The sequence below is a fragment of the Emydura macquarii genome, unplaced genomic scaffold, assembly GCF_026122565.2.
Source record: "Emydura macquarii macquarii isolate MOO-44397 ecotype Brisbane River unplaced genomic scaffold, CSIRO-AGI_Emac_v2 contig_3328, whole genome shotgun sequence".
Classification (NCBI taxonomy): Eukaryota; Metazoa; Chordata; order Testudines; family Chelidae; genus Emydura; species Emydura macquarii.
In genome coordinates this window covers 4,180,475-4,201,448 of record NW_027133465.1, presented here as the reverse complement: position 1 = coordinate 4,201,448, position 20,974 = coordinate 4,180,475, and the positions used below count along the sequence as shown (strand labels likewise).

Genomic DNA, 20,974 nt, shown 5'->3' with positions numbered 1-20,974 from the left:
GATATTCACATAGAAGTGAATTATCCTGAGATTCTGGCATACACTGACACCTGGCCTGTCAGTGTCACAACGATATTGTTTTTGGTGTCACAGTCACCAGATTTTGCCTACTCGATCTCCTCTTCTCAGGGTATTGGATTACCTGTTGGAACTGAAAACATCGGGTCTTTCTGTGAACTCCATTAGGATATACTTAGCGGCAATAAAAAAACAGCTTTTCACACACCCATAGAGAGTTTTTTGCTTTTTGCTCACCCAGCCACACGATAAGATTCCAAAGGGATTTTTCAAATTTCTCCCCAAAATAAGAGATCCTATGCCTAGCTGGGTCCTAAACATAGCCCTTAATTGCCTTACATAGCCTCTTTTTGAGCCACTGCTATGTGTTCTTTGTTAGATTTATCAATGAAAACAGCCTCCTGGTAGCTTTCACTTCTGCCGAAAGGGTTGGAGAATTGGGGGCTTTAATGGCAGATCATGTATTTATGGTATTCACCAGAGAGAAAGTATCCCTATGGGCCCATCCAAGATTTTTACCTAAAGTGTCCTCAGAATTTCATATTAACCAAACGATTCATCTCCTGTTTTTTTTTTTTGTCCCAAAACCACACCAGACTAATAAATAAGCCATATTCCGTACCCTAGATGACAGGAGTGCATTAGCTTTTTACCTAGATAGAATCAAACCTTTTAGAAGATGTCCTAAACTATTTGTATCCATTGCAGACAGAAACAAGGGCTTAGGTTATCAAATTGGGTCTCTGGAAGTATTAAGATCTGTTATGACTGAACTCATGTTCAGCCCCCTATGAGACTGATAGTGCTTCTGTGGAATTTGCTATCTGCATCTATAGCCCAACTTAAGGATGTACCAATTTAGACATCTGTAGAGTGGCAAGTTGGTCCTTTGTTCATACTTCTAATTGTTATGCCTTGGTGCCTGCTGCAAAATCCAATGCTGCTGTAGGCAATTCAATTCTCCTCTGTGCCAAACCTCACACCTCCTTAGGGGGTACAGCTCAGGAGTCACCTGAAATCAAGCATCCACAGGAACACTACTCGAAGAATGAGAGGTTACTCACATTGTGCAGTAACTGGAGTTCTTTGAGATGTGTGTCCCTGTGGGTACTCCACTACCTGCCATCCTCCTTTTCCTGCTTTGGAATCTCCTTTGGGGGACTTTGCGGTGGAAAAGGAAATGAGGGTGGTTTGCCCATTCAGCTCCATATAGCCTCAACGCAGAGCATGAAGATATGTGGGGTACATACTCAGGTCATATGGGCATTGCTTCCAAAAATCTCTGATTAAAGATGCAGGGAGCACAGGCACCAGCAGTGGAGCACTCATACAGGGATACATCTCCAAGAACTCCAGTTACCACACAAGGTAAGTAACCTCTCCTTCCACATTGAGATTCTCTTTTGGGAACTCCTGGTTTTCAAGGAACTTAATGTGATTAAATTTAAAGGAATTAAGGCTTGTTTTGTGCAGTATTTGAATATTGAACAACTTGAATATCTGAACAGCTAAAACTTTTCAAAATAAAGTCAGCCTGAGGCAGATGCTCAGAAAAACTTCAGTTTGAATGGTTAAACATTTGGCAAAGTTTTACAAGCAACTGAAAACAATATTTTATAATGGAAAGTATTAGACATCCTTAACAATAGGGGCTGCTACAAGTTCTTCCTTTTATGAACACTGACTAAAAATGTACTCCTTCGAGTGCTTGCTCATGTTGATTCCAAGTAGGTGTGTGAGTGCTGCGTGCATAGTTGTCGGAAGGCTTTTCCCCTAGCGGGACCTATCGGGTCAGTGCAGGGTCTACTGGAGTGGTGCCTCTATGGTGTTGTATATAGGGCTCTGCTGACCACCACCTCCTCAGCTCTTTCTTACTGCCTGTGACAGTCATTGGAGCTTCATTCGTCTCTTGCTTCAGCAAGCGTTATCCCCATAGTCTTTGACTGAGGTTCCTGTAAATAGTTAGAACAGGTTTAGTTAGTAGTAAATAGTAATTAGTGTTTATACCAAGTTTTAGTTGGGGCGTTTCTCTCCATTGTTTCTCCCCACCCGGGGCATGCATCGGTTCAAGGCTTCAAGCCCTGTGGATCCTGCCGTGAGCCAATGCCAAAAGGCAATCCCTATGACACCTGTTTGAAGTGCCTGAGGGAGTCGCACGAGACCCTGTGACAAATGCCATCCTCTATCCCCCCTACAGCCAAGGGGATGGAGAGAAACTACTTTTTGCTTTCCAAGGGCCATGACTACCTGTTCACCCATCTGCAACAGGATTCACTGGTGGTAGTCACAGCAAACAAGAAAAAGAGACAAAGGCAACGAGGCCCAACACCTAAATCCAAAGACTCCAAAAATCTGGATCTCTTCAAGAGGAAGCTGTACTCCACTAGGGGGGCCCCAGCTTCGTATCACCAACCAACAGGTGATACTGAGTAGATACAACTTCCACTCATGGGAAACCATGTCGAAGTTCAGGGCGCTGCTCCCGGCCAACTCCAGAGCGGAATTTGGAGCAGTCGTGGAAGAGGGCAAAGGGGTGGCAAGGACATCATTTCAGGCCACATTGGACATGGCAGACTCAGCTACAAGAACCATGTCATCAGCAGTTGCCATGAGAAGGAGTTCCTGGCTTAAGGTTTCAACCCCCCAAAATCCAATAAACGATACAGGACTTGCCGTTTGAGGGCGTAGGGTTATTTTTGGAGCAAATGGGATCCAAACTCCACAGCCTGAAGGATTCTAGGGCAACCTTGAAATCCTTAGGGCTCCATACACCTTCCAATCAAAGAAAGCACTTTAAGCCCCAGCCTAACCAGAGGTTCTACCCAGTGCAACCCAGGGAGGACTACTTTAGGATGAGGGGTAGAATTAATAGGCACAGGACAACCCAATCTCTGCCTAATCAAGGTTGGGGCTCAGTGAAGCAGTCCTCCGGCCCCAAACAAGTTTTTTGATGGTGCACCTGAGGACGGCACACCAGTCCAGATATCGGATCCTTCCCCCATTTCCTTAACCATCTATCCCATTTTCAGTGTGCCTGGACTCAGATAACTTCAGACGGATGAGTACTTTGCATGGTAGAAGTGGGATATTCTCTTCAATTTTGTTCTCCCCCCTCCCTCATCCCACTTCCCCATCCTTCTTCAGGGACCCCTCTCACAAGCAACTTCTTATACAAGAGGTGCAGGAACTGCTAAGAGCCAGCGTAGTAGAGGAGGTCCCTCAGGAACTAAGGGGAAAGTGGTTTTACTCCAGATATTTCCTAATCCAAAAGTCCAAAGGAGGTCTCATACCCATCCTCGACCTACCAAACCTCAACAAATTCATGAAGAAACTAAAGTTCCGCATGGTCTCCCTGGCTGCTCTAATCCCTTTCTTAGATCTGGGGGACTGGTATGCCACCCTCAACCTGAAAGATGCCTATTATCATGTGTCAATAGTGCCATCCCACAGAAAATTCCTCAGATTTGTGGTAGGCCACACTCATTACGAGTTTATAGTCCTTCCCTTTGGCCCTCAGCGGCTGTGAGTGTGTTCACCAAATCTATGGCGATCGTCACCACTTTTCTAAGAAGTGTTTCCATATCTGGACACCTGGCTGGTCAAGGGCCACTCCAAGGAGCAGGTAGAAGCACATTCAATCTGATATGTTTGACCTTTTGACAAACTGGGTCTTCAGCTAAATGTGCCCAAGTCAACCTTATCCCCTACACAGAGCATAGAGTTCATAGGAGCAATCTTAGACTCGGTCAAAGCCAGAGCACTGCTACCGGAGCCTCACTTCCAAACCATGTGCTACATCATAAGGGACTTAAACTGCTTTCCCACCATGACTGTGCAAAATTGTTTGAAACTCCTAGGCCACATAGCCTCCTGCACATACATTGTCCAACACATGAGACTGCAACTCAGACCTCTCCAGTCCTGGCTAGCATTGACCTATCAGCTGAATAGAGACAAGCTAGACAAGGTGAACTCACTTCCTTTTTGGTCATAGAATCCCTTCGGTGGTGGTACAACCCTCAACTAGTATGCGCAAGGGTTGTCTTTGTCAGACCACAGCCTTCATTTTCCCTGGTTACAGGTGCATCCATGCTGGGGTGGCGAGCTCATTTAGGGTCGCTCAGGACTCGAGGCCTATGATCCCCAGAATAGCTGTTGCTCCACATCAATGTCAGAGAGCTGAGAGCGGTTCATTTAGTATGCCAAGCATTTCAGCCTCACCTAGAGGGCAGGTGCGTATCAGTCATGATGGACAATAAGACAGCGATGTTTTATATAAACAGACAGAGTGGAACACGCTTCTCTCTCCTGTGCCAAGAAGCCCTCAAATGGTGGGACTTCTGCATCGTTCACTCCATACACCTGGAGGCATCTTCTACCCTGGAACCCAGAACGGCCCCGGCAGGACTGATATACGATGCTGCTGAACTCTCCATGGCGACCCCGATGGCCCTGCTGCTGGTACCAGACCTCATCACACAGGACTTTGGACACACATGTTTCCTGTAGCATCCCACCTAGAATCTCTTCACTTCATGGTGCATGGTTGAATCCTATGGAGTCTGCATGCTCTGAGCAGGTCAGGGAAGTTCTCCTAGGCAGTAAGAAGCCATCCACCAGAGCTCCATATTTGGCCAAGTGGAAGAGAATCTCCATTTGGGTAACTCAAAAATGTACCTTTCCATTGCAAGCCTCGTTGCCTCTCATTTTGGACTAGCTACTGCACTTAAAACATCTAGGGCTGGCTGGATCATCCATAAAGGTTCACCAGCAGTGATCTCTGCATTCTACCCAGGAGCGAACGGTAGATCAGTCTTTGCTAATCCAATGGTGACCTGCTTTCTTAAAGTTCTGGACAGGCTCTATCTTCAGGTTCACCACCCGATACCAGCTTGGAACCTTAACCTGGTGCTCACCAGATAAATGGGCCCTCCCTTTGAGCCCTTAGCAGCCTTTTCTCTCCTCTACCTTTCATGGAAGGTGGCATTCCTGGTCACAATTACCTCAACCAGGAGACTGTCTGAGCTCAAGACTTTGACTTCTGATCCTCTGTGCACAGTGTTCCACAAGGATAATGTGCAGTTATGACCCCACGTGGCTTTCCTCCCTAAGATGGTATTCCAGCTTCATACAAACCAGGAAATCTTCCTTCTGCTGTTCGTCCCAAAACAGCATGCCAACAACAGGGAATGTAGCGTCCACTCTAGATGTCAGGCAGGCACTAGCTTTCTATATAGAATGGACTAGACCTTTTTGTAAATCAAATCAGCTCTTAATTGCTATAGTGGAAAGGATGAAGGGCCTTATCGTCACAGAGGATCTCATCATGGATCATCTCCTAAAACCTTGATTTACTATGACCTGGCCAAGGTGCCAGCCCCGGCACTGACAGTGCACTCCACAGGGGCTCAAGCTTCCTCGGTAGCTTTCTTGGCATAAGTCTCTACGCAGGAGATTTGCAGGGCCGCAACCTGGTCGTTGATCCACACATTCACTTCACATTGTCATTTCTCAGCAAGCCAGAGATGATGCAACATTCGGCAGAGCAGTGCTCCAATCAGAGATTCCGTGAGCTCCGACCCCTCCTCTTTGGGTCTGTTTGGAAGTGACCTACTAGTAATCAACATGAGCAAGCACTCGAAGAAAAAACGGCTATCTACTGTGACATTGGCCTCCAGGGGAACCACGCTGAGATTGTTTAAATAGGGCAAACTGCAAAGAATGGGGCAGGCAAAGCCTTAAATACTGGTGGATTTTCTTCCTTAAGGTATACCAAGCCAGCAACAAACAGCTTCTGATTACCTCACTGGTCATTCAGAAGACAAAACACAGTTTCCTTAAAAACTATCAAGCCCTTTGGCTAGTACCCAGACAGCCAAAACAGATATGATGGGGATTACTGAAAATCTTTATCCATCATATGTAGAAAAGTTCTACCAATCTGAAAGGATCGAACACATTACCAAACAGGTCAATGAATAGTTCAGATCTTACCCAAATACAAGCTGAAAGCCAATGCTTATTAACTAAACTAATACTTATTTTTTAAAAAAAGGAAAGAGAGTAATGCTTAAAAACTCAGTATACATACACAGAGGAAAATAAAGTTAAAAGTCAATTTCAAAGTAGAGATGATAACTTGAGTTGCAAAGAACTTAAATTGCAAAGTCTCTGAAATTACCCAAACAATGTGAGGGTCATCATCATCAGTCCTTGTTATTGCTGCTTTGTTAGAAATCCAGTCGAGAGAAATGAAGACTAAATAGTCCATATACAGAGTTAGTTCAAATTCTCCCATGAGAATTAGCAGGGTGATTCCAGACTGCACTGACCCAACAGGTACTGCTAGTGGAAAAACCTTCCAGCGACTGTGCATGTGGTGCGCATACACCTACTTGGAATGGACAAGAGCAACACATCTCGAAGAACAACAATTACGAAAGGTAGGTAACTTTGCAGTTTGATTTGATTTGTCCTCATTCTTTTGTATAACAGATTCCCAGCCTGTCGTTCACGTGATTGCGTCTAGAAGTCAGGATTGGTCAGAACATGAAATTGCTGTTGACACCAGCCCTACAATAATTTACCAAGATGTATCCAGTGAATCGCAGTCGGCTACTTCTACAATAAAAGCACTGCTGGAACTCCAGCAGACAACAGGTGTGTGTTTGGGATCACTTTGAATCATGTTAGTCAATTGCATTGTTTGTTAAAATAACTATATTTTACATTTTTTTTTAGATGTAAATTCTGTATTTTTGCTCTTGCAAGTGTTCAGTTTGGAAGTACAGTATATCTTGTTTATGTCCTACTTTCTTGGGACTGTTTCTGCATTTATAGCAAATTAATTCTCTTACCTTTTTATGTATTTAACTTCAATTGGAGTCTATTTTATGAAAAGGTGCACTTCTTCTCCTTCCCCCTCCCCCACCCTCCCCAATATCTTAAAGCAGTGAAGGAGAAGTTAGAATCAAAACCGAGACAACCTACTATTGACCTGAGCCAAATGGCAGTTCCTATTCAGATGACTCAGGAAAAGAGGCATTCTCCAGAAAGCCCTTCCATTGCTGTGGTAGAATCAGAACTAGTTGCTGAATATATTACAACTGGTAAGTGGCTACAAAAACATACTATGGATATTAGGTTGTTTTTTGTTGTACTAGGCCCTTTTTGTTGTGTTTTTGTTGTTGCATGGGGGGGGGAAGGGTCAATATTTTTTGTCTTCCTTTCCTCATAGTATTTCTGTAGAGGAAAATCATGCTAGTCTTCTTCCCCTACTTTGAGGCCATATCAAGGGGTAGGGGCTGCTTCTGCTGTTTCCTGGTAGATGCACATTCTCTGATCTATCTATCTATTTTTGGTGTAAAATGAAACAAAAGGTCATTGTTTTGAGGAAAATCATTTAAACATATTCCACTCTGATCTGGTGGTGAAAGGGCAAAGTGCTCCTGATGATGTTTTGGGAAAGAAAAGTAGAACATGAAGCTCAGGATTCATTATATGATGTTGTATATGTTGTGAGAAGGATAAAAAATTTCTTGCTGGAGTAGTGCACCCAGCTTTGCAGAATTCAACTCACCAGTACAGAGCAATAGCCCTTTTTTGGCCCAGTGGGCATTTTCCATTATAATTGCCAGTCTTATGACACTATGGGCAAGTACATTTGAAGTGTGGGCTGGTAAACTTCCATATCCATTTTGAAGTGCTTCAAACTGGCATATCACACTTATTATTGGGATTCATCTTTCACTAACCTTAACTGACCTACTCTCATCTGTCTAAAACATCTTTCTAATCCTCATGCTGCCTCAATCCTCCAATGTTTTTCTCTGGACAGCTGTCTAATTAAACAATAACTCCCACAAACGAACACTCTCCTCTGTCCCCAGACACTTGCTCTGAGCCACCATCCCGTAAGGGTTAGCTATATTTAGCTTCTTAAATTCAGCACTTGAATGAGCACTCTACATGCTTGCAGTTTGCATTTCCCAATTAAGTTATATCTGTGGTGAAAATGTCAGTTTGAAAACAGGATAATGCTTGTTTATATTAAAATGTATTTGAAATATGGTTTCAGTGTTTTTAGTATTTGTTAAAATCTAATGTGGTATTTCCATTATTTTTCATTTTCCCCTCCACTTCTCCCCCCTCCACTTTTGTCCCCTTATCTCCAGATTTAAGTTGTATGGGACTTTTATTTTTTTATACTACTTACTGTATCTGGCTTCAATTCTGATTGTGAGAGTCACAGCTCCAATGGATCCCTGGTGGAAAAACATTGACTTAATATTAAAATATTATTTTAATAACAAGAAGTACAATAAGTATTTAATTACAAGTAAGCTTACATTATAACATTACTAAACTAAACTCTAGATAATTGAAGATCAGTCATATTCCCTGACATTACCATACACTGTGCGTTGTGCCTTATATTTAAGTCTCCAGTTTCATATTTCTCCAGGATCTACTGGAAAAGTCAAGTTGAACTGCACATACATTTTAAATCAGTGCTTTAAAAAATTCAATATTCAACATTTGATATTCCTGTAGCTTGAAGTCTTCTTTATCCATAGATCCAGGATAACCAACAACTGCAATGAAAGCTTCCCTGAACTTACAATAATCAGTAACTGAAAATAGTGGGGTGGCGTGTTTAAAACAAAGCTCAGTGATTTACAGAATTACAGGGAATGTGCATAGTAGGGGTCCATAAACTTTTCCCACCAATTAAATGTAGCCAACCGTGGATTGGAAAGCAGCAGCCTTTGTAACAGCATACAGCTGCAGTTACTTCACCAGTATCTTCCCACCTGAGTTTAAGGAGCACAGGTCATTGAATTTGTATTTGAAACAAAAAAGTATGTCAGTAATCCCAGAATAGGAGGATTTTCTGCTACAATGATAAGCAATGAAATAATATACTATACTGACATTTATATGTTGTGAATTTTTATACATGCACCTAGACCAGTGGTTCTTAACCTTTCCAAACTACTGTACCCCTGAAGCCTGAGTCCCACCCCCACGGGGCTGAGGCATGTAACTTAGTTTCATGGCGCCCCTGTGGCTCCAGGCAATTGCCTTTCTTGCCACCCCCAATACCAGCTCTGCACTTGCGACCCCTCTAAAACCCCAGGTTAAGAAACACTGACCTAGACGATTAGGTACATTTAAAAAAAAAATCTAAATAGTGGTTAGGCTTGAGCGATAACACTCATTGAGTTGGATGGGACAGTTCACACCTCTTAGTATTATCATGTTTTGTCTGTCTGCAGACTCAGGAAGACAACTCTGTATTGGTTCACATTCGGAAGAATATCTACACAACCATATAGGTTAGAAACTTTATTTTTAAATTAAGTTTTAAGTTCTGTAGAAACTGTTGGGGAGATCCAGTAAGAGCTGATACAACATGCAAGCCAATGCAGACTTTATCCAACCTCTCTCTAGGAGTTGCAAGTTAAGTTTCCATGTTCATCCAAACTTTGGCCTCTATTCTAACTACTAGCAAAGGTAGACTTCTGATCATTGTCAGTTAAGTCTGGTTATAAGCTGGTCTTTACCATATTCCTCTGAGCCATCTATAACATACCATATTTTCCAGTGTCTGAAATATTTAGGAATAAGTTAAAGCACATAACTACATAAGGCTATGAGTAGGTATAAACTGATTTGGGTTCTCCATTGATGCTGCTGTCTTATGCTGTGGACTGCTTTTTTAGATAATAGAATAAATCATTATCTGAATTTAGGACTCTTTCATCTGCCTACCTATCTGGTCAGTATGGAGCCAAAACTAGAGCTCCAAAGTTAGTGTGATGCTAGTCTGATAAGTGACTCTAAAAACAGGTATGATGGGTTCATGTGTATTGTCTAAGTGACTTCTGAGCAAATTTGCTCAACATCTTTACAAGTAAACATTTTCTAATTTCCAGCCCTGTACATTTAATGTAGGGTCTGAGAGTCCTAAAGTTCTCCTCTTCTAACATATAATCATTAGTAATTTTCTGTAATCACATTTTGCTGTTTTCACTTAAGTCTGCGCAACCACACTGCCTTCAATGGAGTTGCAAAAATGTAACAGCATAATTTGGACTCCACAATGTTTCCTACTGGTGATGTGTGAAAAAACTCAGCTTGAGACTCTGAGCACAAGTTCAATTTGCAGAGCTAGCAGTTGCAGAGGGGGGATATTTTTAAACTGAGCATGCTCTTGCTCAGAAATCACTGAGATGAACACCAGACCCTATGATGCCATTTTAAAGGTGCTTCTCAGAGTAGATCTACACTTTGAGATTGAAGCTAGCATACAGTAAAGGACTTATTTTGTATTCAGATTTTTATTTCATCTATATTTGCTTTCACTTGAAGGTAAATCTAACAAAGCAAGTAGTTTCAGCTACTACAGTTAATTCTGGGGAAGTGCCATTGACCTTTTTACTTTCAGTCAGTCATCGGTCACAGCCACACCAGCAGTCCACCCAGCCCCAGAGGACTCTGCTGCAGCATGTGGCTCAATCGCAAACAGCGACACAGACTTCTGTTGTGGTGAAATCTATCCCTGCATCTTCCACAGGCACAATTACCCATATCATGCAGCAGGTTGTACCTTTTCTTTTCCAAACAGCCTACTTATGTTTACAGACTATGTGAATTATATATGGTTAGGTTTTGATTTGAATGCAAACCTTATGTTGGTTGGTGTCAGTGGAAACCCAAGTATGAGGATAGAATTTGGCCCATTGTGAGTTGGTCTTCCTCAAGTAGGGGACTAAAAAAAAGACTGAGAATATTTTCCATAGTTGGTTGCAGTGTTGCTGTAGCCATGTTGGTTCTAGGATATGGGGCAAAGTAGGTGAAGTGATATCTTTTATCTTGGAAGCTTGTACCTTTTACCAACAGAAGTTGATCCAATAAGATATTACCTCATCTACCCTGGCTATCAGAACAATAAGTGGAGGAGTTGTTTTATATATGCTATACGTTTGCTATTGGCCATTTTGAAAAGCTGTTGCTGCCTCTGAGCCCTCTGTGTTTGTGTGGAGTACACCTGACAGCAGAGTAGGACTTGTCTGTCTCTGTATACAGTCAGAAAAGGGGGAAATGCTCTACAGGACTATGTTAGTCTTGAAGCAGGGGAAGGAAATGGAGGAGAATTGGAGACAACATAGAAGAGACAAGTTGTCTTTGGTTTGGAGCTTGGCCAGGTGCCAAACTGCAGAGGCCAGTGACAAAATTCTTAACTTGCCAAGTTACAACTGTGAGACTGCTTTAAAAAGTGTGGTGGAACACCTCAAATGAAAGTGACAATCCTTTAAAAAGCAAAGGTAGAAGCTTGTGGTGTGTTAACTTCTTTTTTAAATAGTTTAATTTTCATCTCTCATTCAAGAGTCAGCATTCTGTCTGCCAGCAGTAACAAAAATAAGGTTACTCCAGGTTTGTGAGGTCCCCTGGGTAGATTTACAGTACTCACTTTTTATGTAGAATAGTTCCAGAGGGGTAGCCGTGTTAGTCTGTATACAGCAAAAACAACGCGAGTTCTGTGGCACTTTAAAGACTAACAAATTTAATATTTGCAAGCATAAGCTTTCAAGAGACTTCAGCTCTCTTCTTCAGATGTAGTAATACAGAAAATAGGTAACACAGAGGCATCTTATAGATATCCAGGTGCATTGAGAACAATGGGGGAGGTGGAGTCCGGTACTTAAGACCTAATGACAACCATTGAGTAGGAGGTGAGAATGGGTGAGCAAAGTAATTTACCTTCGGTAGTGAGGTAGCCACTCCAGGTCTCTGTTTAAACCCAGTTTGAATGTGTCAAGTTTGCAGATCATTTCTAACTCAGCAGTTTCTCTTTGAAGTCTTTGGAGTTTTTTTGAAGAAGTATGGCAACTTTCAGGTCAGACACAGAATGCCCTGGGGAATTAAAGTGTTCTCCCACTGGTTTATGGATGTTGTTATTTTTATGTCTGATTTGTGTCCATTTATCCTTGTGCGTAGTGGTAGTCCAGTTTGGCCAATGTACATGGCAGAGGGGCATTCTGTAAAGCCTCTGCAGAGAGCATCTGTAGAAGTAGAATTTTGACTGAATGAGGCTACTTAGTTATTATTTAGGGTTGTTGATATGCATGGTGCTGTACAAAACATGTAATAAGACAGTGTTCTTGGCCCCCAAGGAATTAAATCTAATTCAAACTGGACGGTAGTTTTGATGGTATGAAGATACAGACATGGCAGTGGTGAGGAAATTAAAGCAGGAAGAACTGGGTCTGAGAAAGGAGATTGTGCTTTAGTGCATGGGAAATGGGGCAGGTTCCAAGTAGAAATAGTAGAGGAAGTCACAAAGAAGAGTCAAAGGAAACAAAGAGTTAGAAAACAGGATCAGAATCTCTTAAAATAGCAATTCTTGGCTTTAACAAGAACCTGACAAGTCACCAACCTAAGATCTCCATTGTTCCAGCCAATCCCTTCCATTTCCCCTTCAGCCATCATGGAGTTTGAGGTGACCCAAATATAAGTCCTCCAAATGTAAGAATAACCTAAGTTCCATAGAGAGTAAGACATCTACAATTAAGAGGCAAGTAGTGGGTGGCACACCAGGACCTACCTTATTATGATATGGAAATAGCAATTGAGTGCTATGGCTTTGGGAACTCACGATTGTAAGATATTTCTGTTTTTATATATGAGTTGGACACTTGAAATCCTATGATGTATTCTGCTTTTAAAACAGTCCAGTTTAAATATTCAGTAATGTCACTAGATTTGTGTATTCTGCAGTAATTTAGATGATGTCTCATTACTTATTCATTTGTAACTTTTTTATTAAGGCTTTAAGCAGCCACACTGCATTTACCAAACACAGTGAACAACTTGGAACTGAGGAAGGAGAAGTGGAAGAGATGGATACCCTAGATCCTCAGACTGGTCTGTTTTACAGATCTGCCCTGACGCAGTCACAGACACAAAAACAGCAGAAACTGAGTCAACCACAGCTGGAACAGACTCAACTGCAAGTGAAAACTCTGCAGTGCTTTCAGACTAAACAAAAGCAGACCATCCACCTGCAGGCTGATCAGCTCCAGCACAAACTCCCACAAATGCCCCAGCTTTCTATTCGGCATCAAAAGCTAACCCCACTTCAGCAAGAGCAAGCACAGACCAAACCAGATGCACAGCACACCTCACACCACGTGATGGCCAAAGAAAGGCAACTCCCTACCTTAGTGGCGCAGCCACAGCAAACTGTAGTACAGGTGCTTGCAGTAAAAACTACTCAGCAGCTGCCCAAACTGCAACAGGCACCAACGGCACAAAAAATCTACGTGCAGCCCCAACCCCCCCAGAGTCAAATGCAGCTACCTGCCTCTTCAGAGAAACAGCCAGCAAGCCAGGTAACGGAATATTGATAGCATGCAAAATAAAACGTCGCTGTCCGAGGAAAAATCCAAACTCCAACCCAGTTGCTGTAGCCGTGTTTTCTCCTGGCAAGAGAGAACTCCTCATTACGCTGGTATTAATTTCCCCATCAGAAGGTTGACACTAGGAAAGAGAAGCACATGTTATAATATAGGGGAAAAAATCCATAGAGCTCACAAATCAGTTTTGTTGGACAGTTTTTTGTGAATTTCTGCAACCAACAGTGCATGGAATTTGCCCCAATTTCTTTTATTTTTTTAGGTATAACACATCATTGATTTCCGTTCCCGTAACATTTTTTAAAATTTCTGTGGAAGTAAAGACGAATACATGGCAGTCTCCCAAGGATCTCCATTGTACGTCTTCCTTTGTTGTTTACATCACAATCACCCTTCAGTTAAATAATAAATACATTTTACCTAGAGGAGCAATTTTACTTTCCTTGGGAGGGGAAGATGTGTAGACTAAGGAAAATAAAATACTAGCTATGTATTTTAACTAACTCCAAAAACCTACAACTCCCCAACCCCTTGAAGCATATATAAAATAATAAGAGGGGATTAACATACATCATATGGGGATGTAAATCCCAAAGGAAAATGGAGCTGCTGTGATATTCTGCTAGAAACCTTGTCTAGCAGTCCAAAAGCTACCTTCCCCAGGCTTCAGTTAAATGTTATCGTATCACTGCTGATTCCTTTGTTAAAACACTGAGCTTCAACTGTCTTCTTAATAGCAAGTTTGTTGTTTGTGCCGTATTGTCCAGATAAATATTGATTAGGTTTAAATAAAAAAATAGCTGTAACATGCACAACAAAAATTTGATTTTCAGGTGCAGCAGCCAATTATAACTCAAGGATCCACTGTTACAAAGATAACTTTTGAGGGGCGTCAGCCTCCTACTGTTTCAAAGGTAGCAGGTGGCAATTCTGTGCCCAAACTGGCATCGCCAGTTTCAAGCCTATTTCCCATGCAGGCATCCGTGAAGACAGCAGTAGCAGACATTTTGAAAATGTCTATGATGGAAGCTCAGATTGACACAAACATAGAACATATGATAGTGGATCCCCCAAACAAGGCCATGTCTACTAGTAAACTTGCTAGCGAAGCAGAATCATCACCTTGTACCCACGTGCCGAGGGTGACTGCAGTAGGGATGACGGCAACTTCTATCTCCCAGCATCTGAAATGTAAAGAATCCTGTTCGAGTCCTCCTGCTGTTGGTCCTGCTTTAACAGAGAGGAAAATGGATGCACAAGGAGTGCCTTCAACAAACCAGTTTATACACATTCAGAATATATCCCAAAAGAAAGCTGAAGAGATTTCCTCTGAAATTATTATCCAGGTAAGAGAAGAGCAGAGCAAATAAAGATAAAAAATAAAGCAGATACTTCTAGGTTTATCTGTCTAACACGTTAATAGCAACTGAACAATGTTCAAGTATTTTTTCCTTTCTTATTTTAGTTCTCCTCTACTCCTCAATCAGTAAGTGATTTAAGAGTATAAAAACGTTTAGCGCTTGTTTATGCGCTTGTTTTGTTTTAGTGCTTGTTTTGGTAATAAGTTGTTAAATACAATTTCTCAAACATGTTGGTCACTATATTCCTACTGTTTATCTTCTGAGCATTTTAAGTGTTGTTCTTTGCTTTCCTATTAAAGAAACAAACCAAACTTGCTAGACATTCTAAATCATCTTCTAACTGAAATGCTTGAACATGCAACTTTTGCTGTTACCATGGAGGTGTGATTTGTGCCAGGACTTTTTACAGTGTCTAACAGTCTTACCTCTCTTTTTAATGTAAAATTTTCTTCAGCATAAATGAGATACAGTAGAATCTCACTAATTCCAACTGATGGAGATCTTTTGCAAATTAGTAAATAAGGGTCATTCTTCAAAGCACTTTAAGTACATTTTTAAGTTTATGCATATGAGTAAGTCTCATTGATTTGCAGTCAACAGGACTATGCACATCCTTAAATTAAGCAGATGCATAAGTGCTTTGCTGAATCAGGACCTAAGTGAACAAATGTGAAAACGTTCATTTATTCTAATTTAGTTTTAATTTGGTACTTCATAATTTATTAGTGTATTCCATAGTACAGATTGTCAAAGCATTGAAATCTAAGTCATCTGAGATCTTACAGCACCCTGATACTGAATCATTGCAGAGAAGGGGACAGAGTGCCAGTGTGTTTTTATTCAAATGGTAGTGTTTAGATTAGAGAGGTTTTATTGCGTATTATATGTGCACTTGTTATGGTGAAAAATGTGTAATTTTGATGGAAACAAATACTCTAACTTTGATTTTTGTATAAAGTTTACATGTGTTGAATTATTTTTGTAATATTTTCCCTGCAACTAGGAATTCTAGGAATTTATTCTAGGAATACTTAGGATTTTGTAACTTTTGAAGAGTAAAGGCTTAAAAGATTATTTTACTCTAATATATCTGTATATATTAGATATTTATATGATACTAATCACCATAACATTAGGTCTGGTTATGATGTGTGGGCTATTTCAAAATCAAAATACTCATCTGATTATCAGTTTTAATAATTAAAATACTGTCCATAGGATCTAGAAATTAAAAACAAAAAACGATTTGGTCATCTATTGTATTCCTTGGTCACTGCAGGACGTTTACCAGTCTGAATATATTATTCTTTCTTTGTATTAATCCAGCCAAGATCAGGGATCTATTGTGCAATATGTTGTACCTACAACAGTAAGAGAAGTCTCAGTCCCAAAATACTTAGTCTAAATAGACAAAACACACAAAAGGTGGGAGTGTGTTATCCCTATTTTAGAGAATGGGCAGGTAGCAAAAAGATTAAGTGACTTGCCAAAGGTTACACAGGAAGTCTGGCAGAGTTGGCAATTGAATTCAGATCTTTTGAATCACAGCCAATTGTCTTAACCAGACTTAACAAGACTATCCTTTCTTTAATCATTTCAATTTATCCTTCAGTTAATAAATCCTACAAAAATGATCCTTTCATGCTAGAGTTAACGTAGCAATATTGTATCAATGGGATGAAAACAAATTTATTGGCCTTGGGAAAGTGTTTAATAGACATGAGTTAACTCATGAGTTTAAGGCACTTTCATTAACAGACACACAAATCTTTGACTCGCCTGTCAAAACTGCATATTAAAAATTTATTTTTTTTCCCTTTCCTTTAGACTATCCCTCAATACTCCATCCCTTGTCACTCCAGCTCCAATGTGGTAGTGGAACCCAGTGGGCTCCTGGAGCTCAATAACTTTACTAGTCAACGTCTTGATGATGAGGAGACAGCAATGGAACAAGATGTGGACAGTAGTACTGAGGAAGGCACTGAACCCAGCCCCTCTCAAAGTTCTGCTGAGCAATCCTAATGAATTGGGATACTGGAGTGCACTTTATAGTTAATTTGGCAATTGAGTGTCCAAGATACCCTTGTATTGTGATGTATTAGAGCACTTTGCCTATTAGAGTTGTTCATTGGACCCTTGAAGCATCTGTGTGTTTTAACAAGACAGTATTGCAGAAACCACATCTTAAAATTGTTTCCAAAAAGTTATAGTTACCAAGATATAGTAAACCTGTGACAGTGGAATGTATGTCTTTTTTTTTTTTTTTTTTTTTTTTTTTTTTTTTAAGGCAAATCTACAACGAATTCAGAAGATGAGTAGAAGTTCTTGCTATGAAGCTTTTGACCAGATACTGAAATTTTTCAGTAAAAAGGGACCTTTTAATTTACCGTGTCTTTCTTTTTGTAGCTATTGAGCAAAACATCACAAAGAGAGAATGTTTAATAGATATTTGTATTTTTAAATAGCATGTGAGATAAAAGGTATCTCTGGCAGTGCTGGAAAAGCCCCAGGAATTTCTGAATTGGTTAGCTTTCTTGCACTTGAGCTCAATTAATGTTCAGATTTTTAATAAGCCTAAAAATATAGTTTATTTTTTTAATTACTTGTTGGTGAATGTTTGGAAATAAGCAATATCACTAACAGGTAAGATGGGTTTTGTTTTCATATATTTCAAGAAATATGCTAATTTAATGTACAAAACATTTCTTTTTTGTGCCACAAGCACATGACATGCCCTTTTAGTCGAATTAGTTAACCTCTGATTATTTATTTAAATGTAACAATTTAAAACCAGGCTAAGTTGCTTAACTAGTTCCTGTTAAACAGGCAAACGTTTTCATTCTAATGTTGTGGGATGGGAGAAATGTATTCTGGTTTAAAACAAATTTTCAGAATTGGGGAATATTTGATTGTTTCATAACTTCAGCCTGTTGTATTCAGATGCAAGCTGAGGCTTTTAAAAATCTATATTTTACTCTTACATGCTGTTTTTAAAATGACCATTTTGGGAGTCCAAAAGCTTAAATCGATTAGTTGTATGTTTCAGAGGTAATCCTCAGCCTTACGACTTGGCTTGTTCAAGCAATATGTTGGGTTTTTTGTGATTGTTACAAGCCACAGAGAGAGAGATGGGTGCAGGTGGGATGACAGGAGAGCCAGTTTTAATACGTTCTGGTAATGAAGACAATGCCTTTTCTTTTTTAAAAAGTTGTACATAGAAGTTTTTAACCGTTTTGTATAGATTTCATTATAAATAACTAAGCATTTTAAGATTTTGACATATCACTCAATTGTACATACATCTATCAGCCTAACTGCCCATGTGTTGGTGCTGAAGTGCTACTGTAAGTAGAATTCATCCAAAGTATAATACAGGGTTTGCGTCAGTCTTTTTTAAGATGTGATTTTACTGTTGATATTGTAGTTTAAGATTAAATTTCAGCTGAAGAAACATTCATCAGACCAAAATACAAAATCTAAAAAGACGAACATATTTGTCCTGAGCATCCATGTATGTAGCAACATTGCAGTATCCTGTAGATGGTGCTGTTGGTTCTCTTTTTAGCCTCTGTTAGCAGTTACTTCATTTATAAAGTCCTTGTGACTTTTGTTTTTATGTTCTGTTTTGTCTGTTAATTATAAGCCTAAATGGCAAAGTTTTATCTTTTATGATGGCAAAGAGAAGTGTTCAGCCTTAATATTATGGAAAAGCTGTACATAGTTGGGTAAGAGTTATCTTCTCTTCATCACCTATGTGTTACAACGTTGAATACTGTGACAAGCACTTACTCCACCGTTTTATTTTACATAACATTAGAAGCACTCAGGATGGAGAGAAGAGAGAATATATGAAATAGAAAATACCTTACGCCTTTTTTCTAGTTAAAAATTAATACAGCAATATTGTTAGTCATTATAGGTGGTATTTTAGTTTTACTAGCTGTGCTTATTTTTCAAGAACAGGGTATCTAAAGTATGGCCACAGCCCCCAAAGACAGTTGCTCCTTCCCTGTAACTACAAGATGACAATAAAGCTTATCAGCTGCAGATTTTATTGCTAGTGGGTTCAGGCAAGCTGTCTTTTTCTAGTCATTTGTCATTGAAGAGGTTAGTATAAAAATGGATATAAAATTCTGGGCAGATGAAATGAAACGCTGTGGCTTGTGCCAAGCTGTTGTCACTGGTGGTCTTGCAGTAATGTCCCTGTCATAGGCCAAGCTAAAGGGAGGAGAGAAGAAAGCCACTGTCAGTATTTCCACTGCTACACTATTTGAGAAATTTACATCTTTGCCATTAAAGTATGGCTGTATGCTTAAATTTGTTATCTCTATGTGACTTTATGTGGCTGCTCTCTCTCCTACGAACAGATTTAAAAAAAAATCAAATGAAGTGTTAAGATAAATTTAACACTAATGACATATAACAGAATTTAATTTCTGTCCCAATTTTGGTTCTTGACAGAAAAGTTTACGGTGTAATGTTCTTGTTTTAAGATAGTTGTAAAGAAGTTTTTAGAAAGGCCCATGAAACTAAGAGAGTTGTTTTCTATTGTGAAATTATATTTTGCACTTACATAGTGTTCCGTTCCTTTCCTTTACTTTCCTAGAATCTTTACAAACATGAAGGCTCACAAAACCTCTATTATGAAAGGTAGGTATTTTACAGACTGGAAAACTGAAGCACATGTTAAATACCTTGTTCACAGATATACATGAAGTCTGTTGGGTAGACAGGAAAAGAATGCTGATATCCTAATGCTCACCTCTGTGCATTAACCTTAAGTTCAGACTTCCTTCTTTCCTAAGCCTTTCCCAAACCAATTGTGAATTGAGGTCCTAAATTGCTTGGTTTATGCTCTTTGGTGAATATGCTGAAATTGGTCATTAGTTTCGCTATAGAGAAATGTACAAAATAACAGGCTTTGATTCTGCACCTAAAGTCCAGCCTGTGTTCTGTGATTCAACTACAGTAGCTGAAAGTAATATGTGTCATCCATTAAATTTCCTTTGCTTTCATGGTTACTCTTCACATCTACTAAAATAACACATACTCTTTAAGTTGCCATGTCCAACAAAAATCTGTCACTACCTGCCAAAGATACGTGCTTGAAATTGTTGGCAGTTCATATTGCCAGATAAGTTGCATCTTCCTTAAATAGAGGAGATTTGACTTCCTGTCCTTCTTTTGCAATGGAATAGATAAAAAATCATCTCTGTAGAATTGTTTTTTATGTATATTAATAATTGGTGTATTGTAAGCAGAGGAATGGAAAATTTCATACCAAATAATTGCCTTTCTGCTAGCAGCATCTCCCACAATTCTGCTACACATGGGCTGTTCCCCTCCTGTCTGCAGTTCCCAGAGGTGATTCAAAGTTGCAGCACAGTGTGTGCTGGCCATACTCCCTTCTCCTGCTTGATACCGGATTAGTCATTCCAAAACTGTGTAAAACTCATAGAAGAATATTAGTAATAATAACATCAGTGTCAGCTCATTAACTATGTATAGTAGGTGAGTGCCTACATGGTGGTAATCCAAATAAAATGCTGACCCAGGTGGGTAGAATTGTGGGAGACACTGTTAATAGAAAGGAAATTATCGAGCAAGAAATTTTCTATTCTGCAGCGCAGTGTAGCCCACAATTCTGCAATGCATGGGAAGTAGTGAGCAGTGAACAGGAGTGGGGAGGGATAAAGATAAATTGAAACAGAATGAGAGAAAAAAGACACTCCTCCTTTCCCCTCCCCTGTAAAGATTGCTCAAAAGGCATTACTGGACCACCACCTGGAGCACATTTTGGCCAAAGCAGGCTTCTGCAGAAAACATGAAGTCCACTTTATATAGTGTCTTATAAAGGTGTTTGTTGATGACTAAGTGGCTGCTCTGCATATCTCTGAAGCGAAAGCACGTGCTCATCAAACTACGTTACCATGGGTCTTGTGGAGTGTGGCTTGATTCCTTCTGGAGCAGAAACACCTGACGCCTTGTAGGCCTCAACAGTGCACAGTCTGATCCATGTAGTGAGGGATAGCTTAGAGGCTCTGGCTCCTTGACACTTTGGATGGAAAGAGACATACAGGTGCATGATCTCCTTGTGGATTCTGTACACTCAGTGTAAATCTTCAGTGCCCTGTCTCAAGTGTGCCACAGCTTGTTAGTCAGCTGCCATGATGT

General features: G+C 40.1%; 1 protein-coding gene across 5 annotated transcripts in view; it reads left to right on the top strand.

Annotated features, from left to right (window-relative positions):
* Positions 1-18,189, top strand: part of EMSY (EMSY transcriptional repressor, BRCA2 interacting) — a 63,112-nt gene extending 44,923 nt beyond the window's left edge. The window contains exons 15-21 of one of the 5 annotated variants that reach the window (XM_067533218.1): positions 6,514-6,678; positions 6,972-7,127; positions 9,297-9,356; positions 10,469-10,623; positions 12,852-13,415; positions 14,273-14,785; positions 16,628-18,189. In XM_067533218.1, coding sequence (XP_067389319.1) covers positions 6,514-6,678; positions 6,972-7,127; positions 9,297-9,356; positions 10,469-10,623; positions 12,852-13,415; positions 14,273-14,785; positions 16,628-16,822 — 1,808 coding nt within the window. In that variant the 3' untranslated portion in view covers positions 16,823-18,189. Of the gene's footprint in view, positions 1-6,513; positions 6,679-6,968; positions 7,128-9,296; positions 9,357-10,468; positions 11,311-12,851; positions 13,416-14,272; positions 14,786-16,627 lie in introns of those variants that run through there. The other 4 variants (XM_067533216.1, XM_067533220.1, XM_067533219.1 and 1 more) reach the window with 4 other exon arrangements.
* The last annotated feature ends 2,785 nt before the right edge of the window (positions 18,190-20,974 follow it).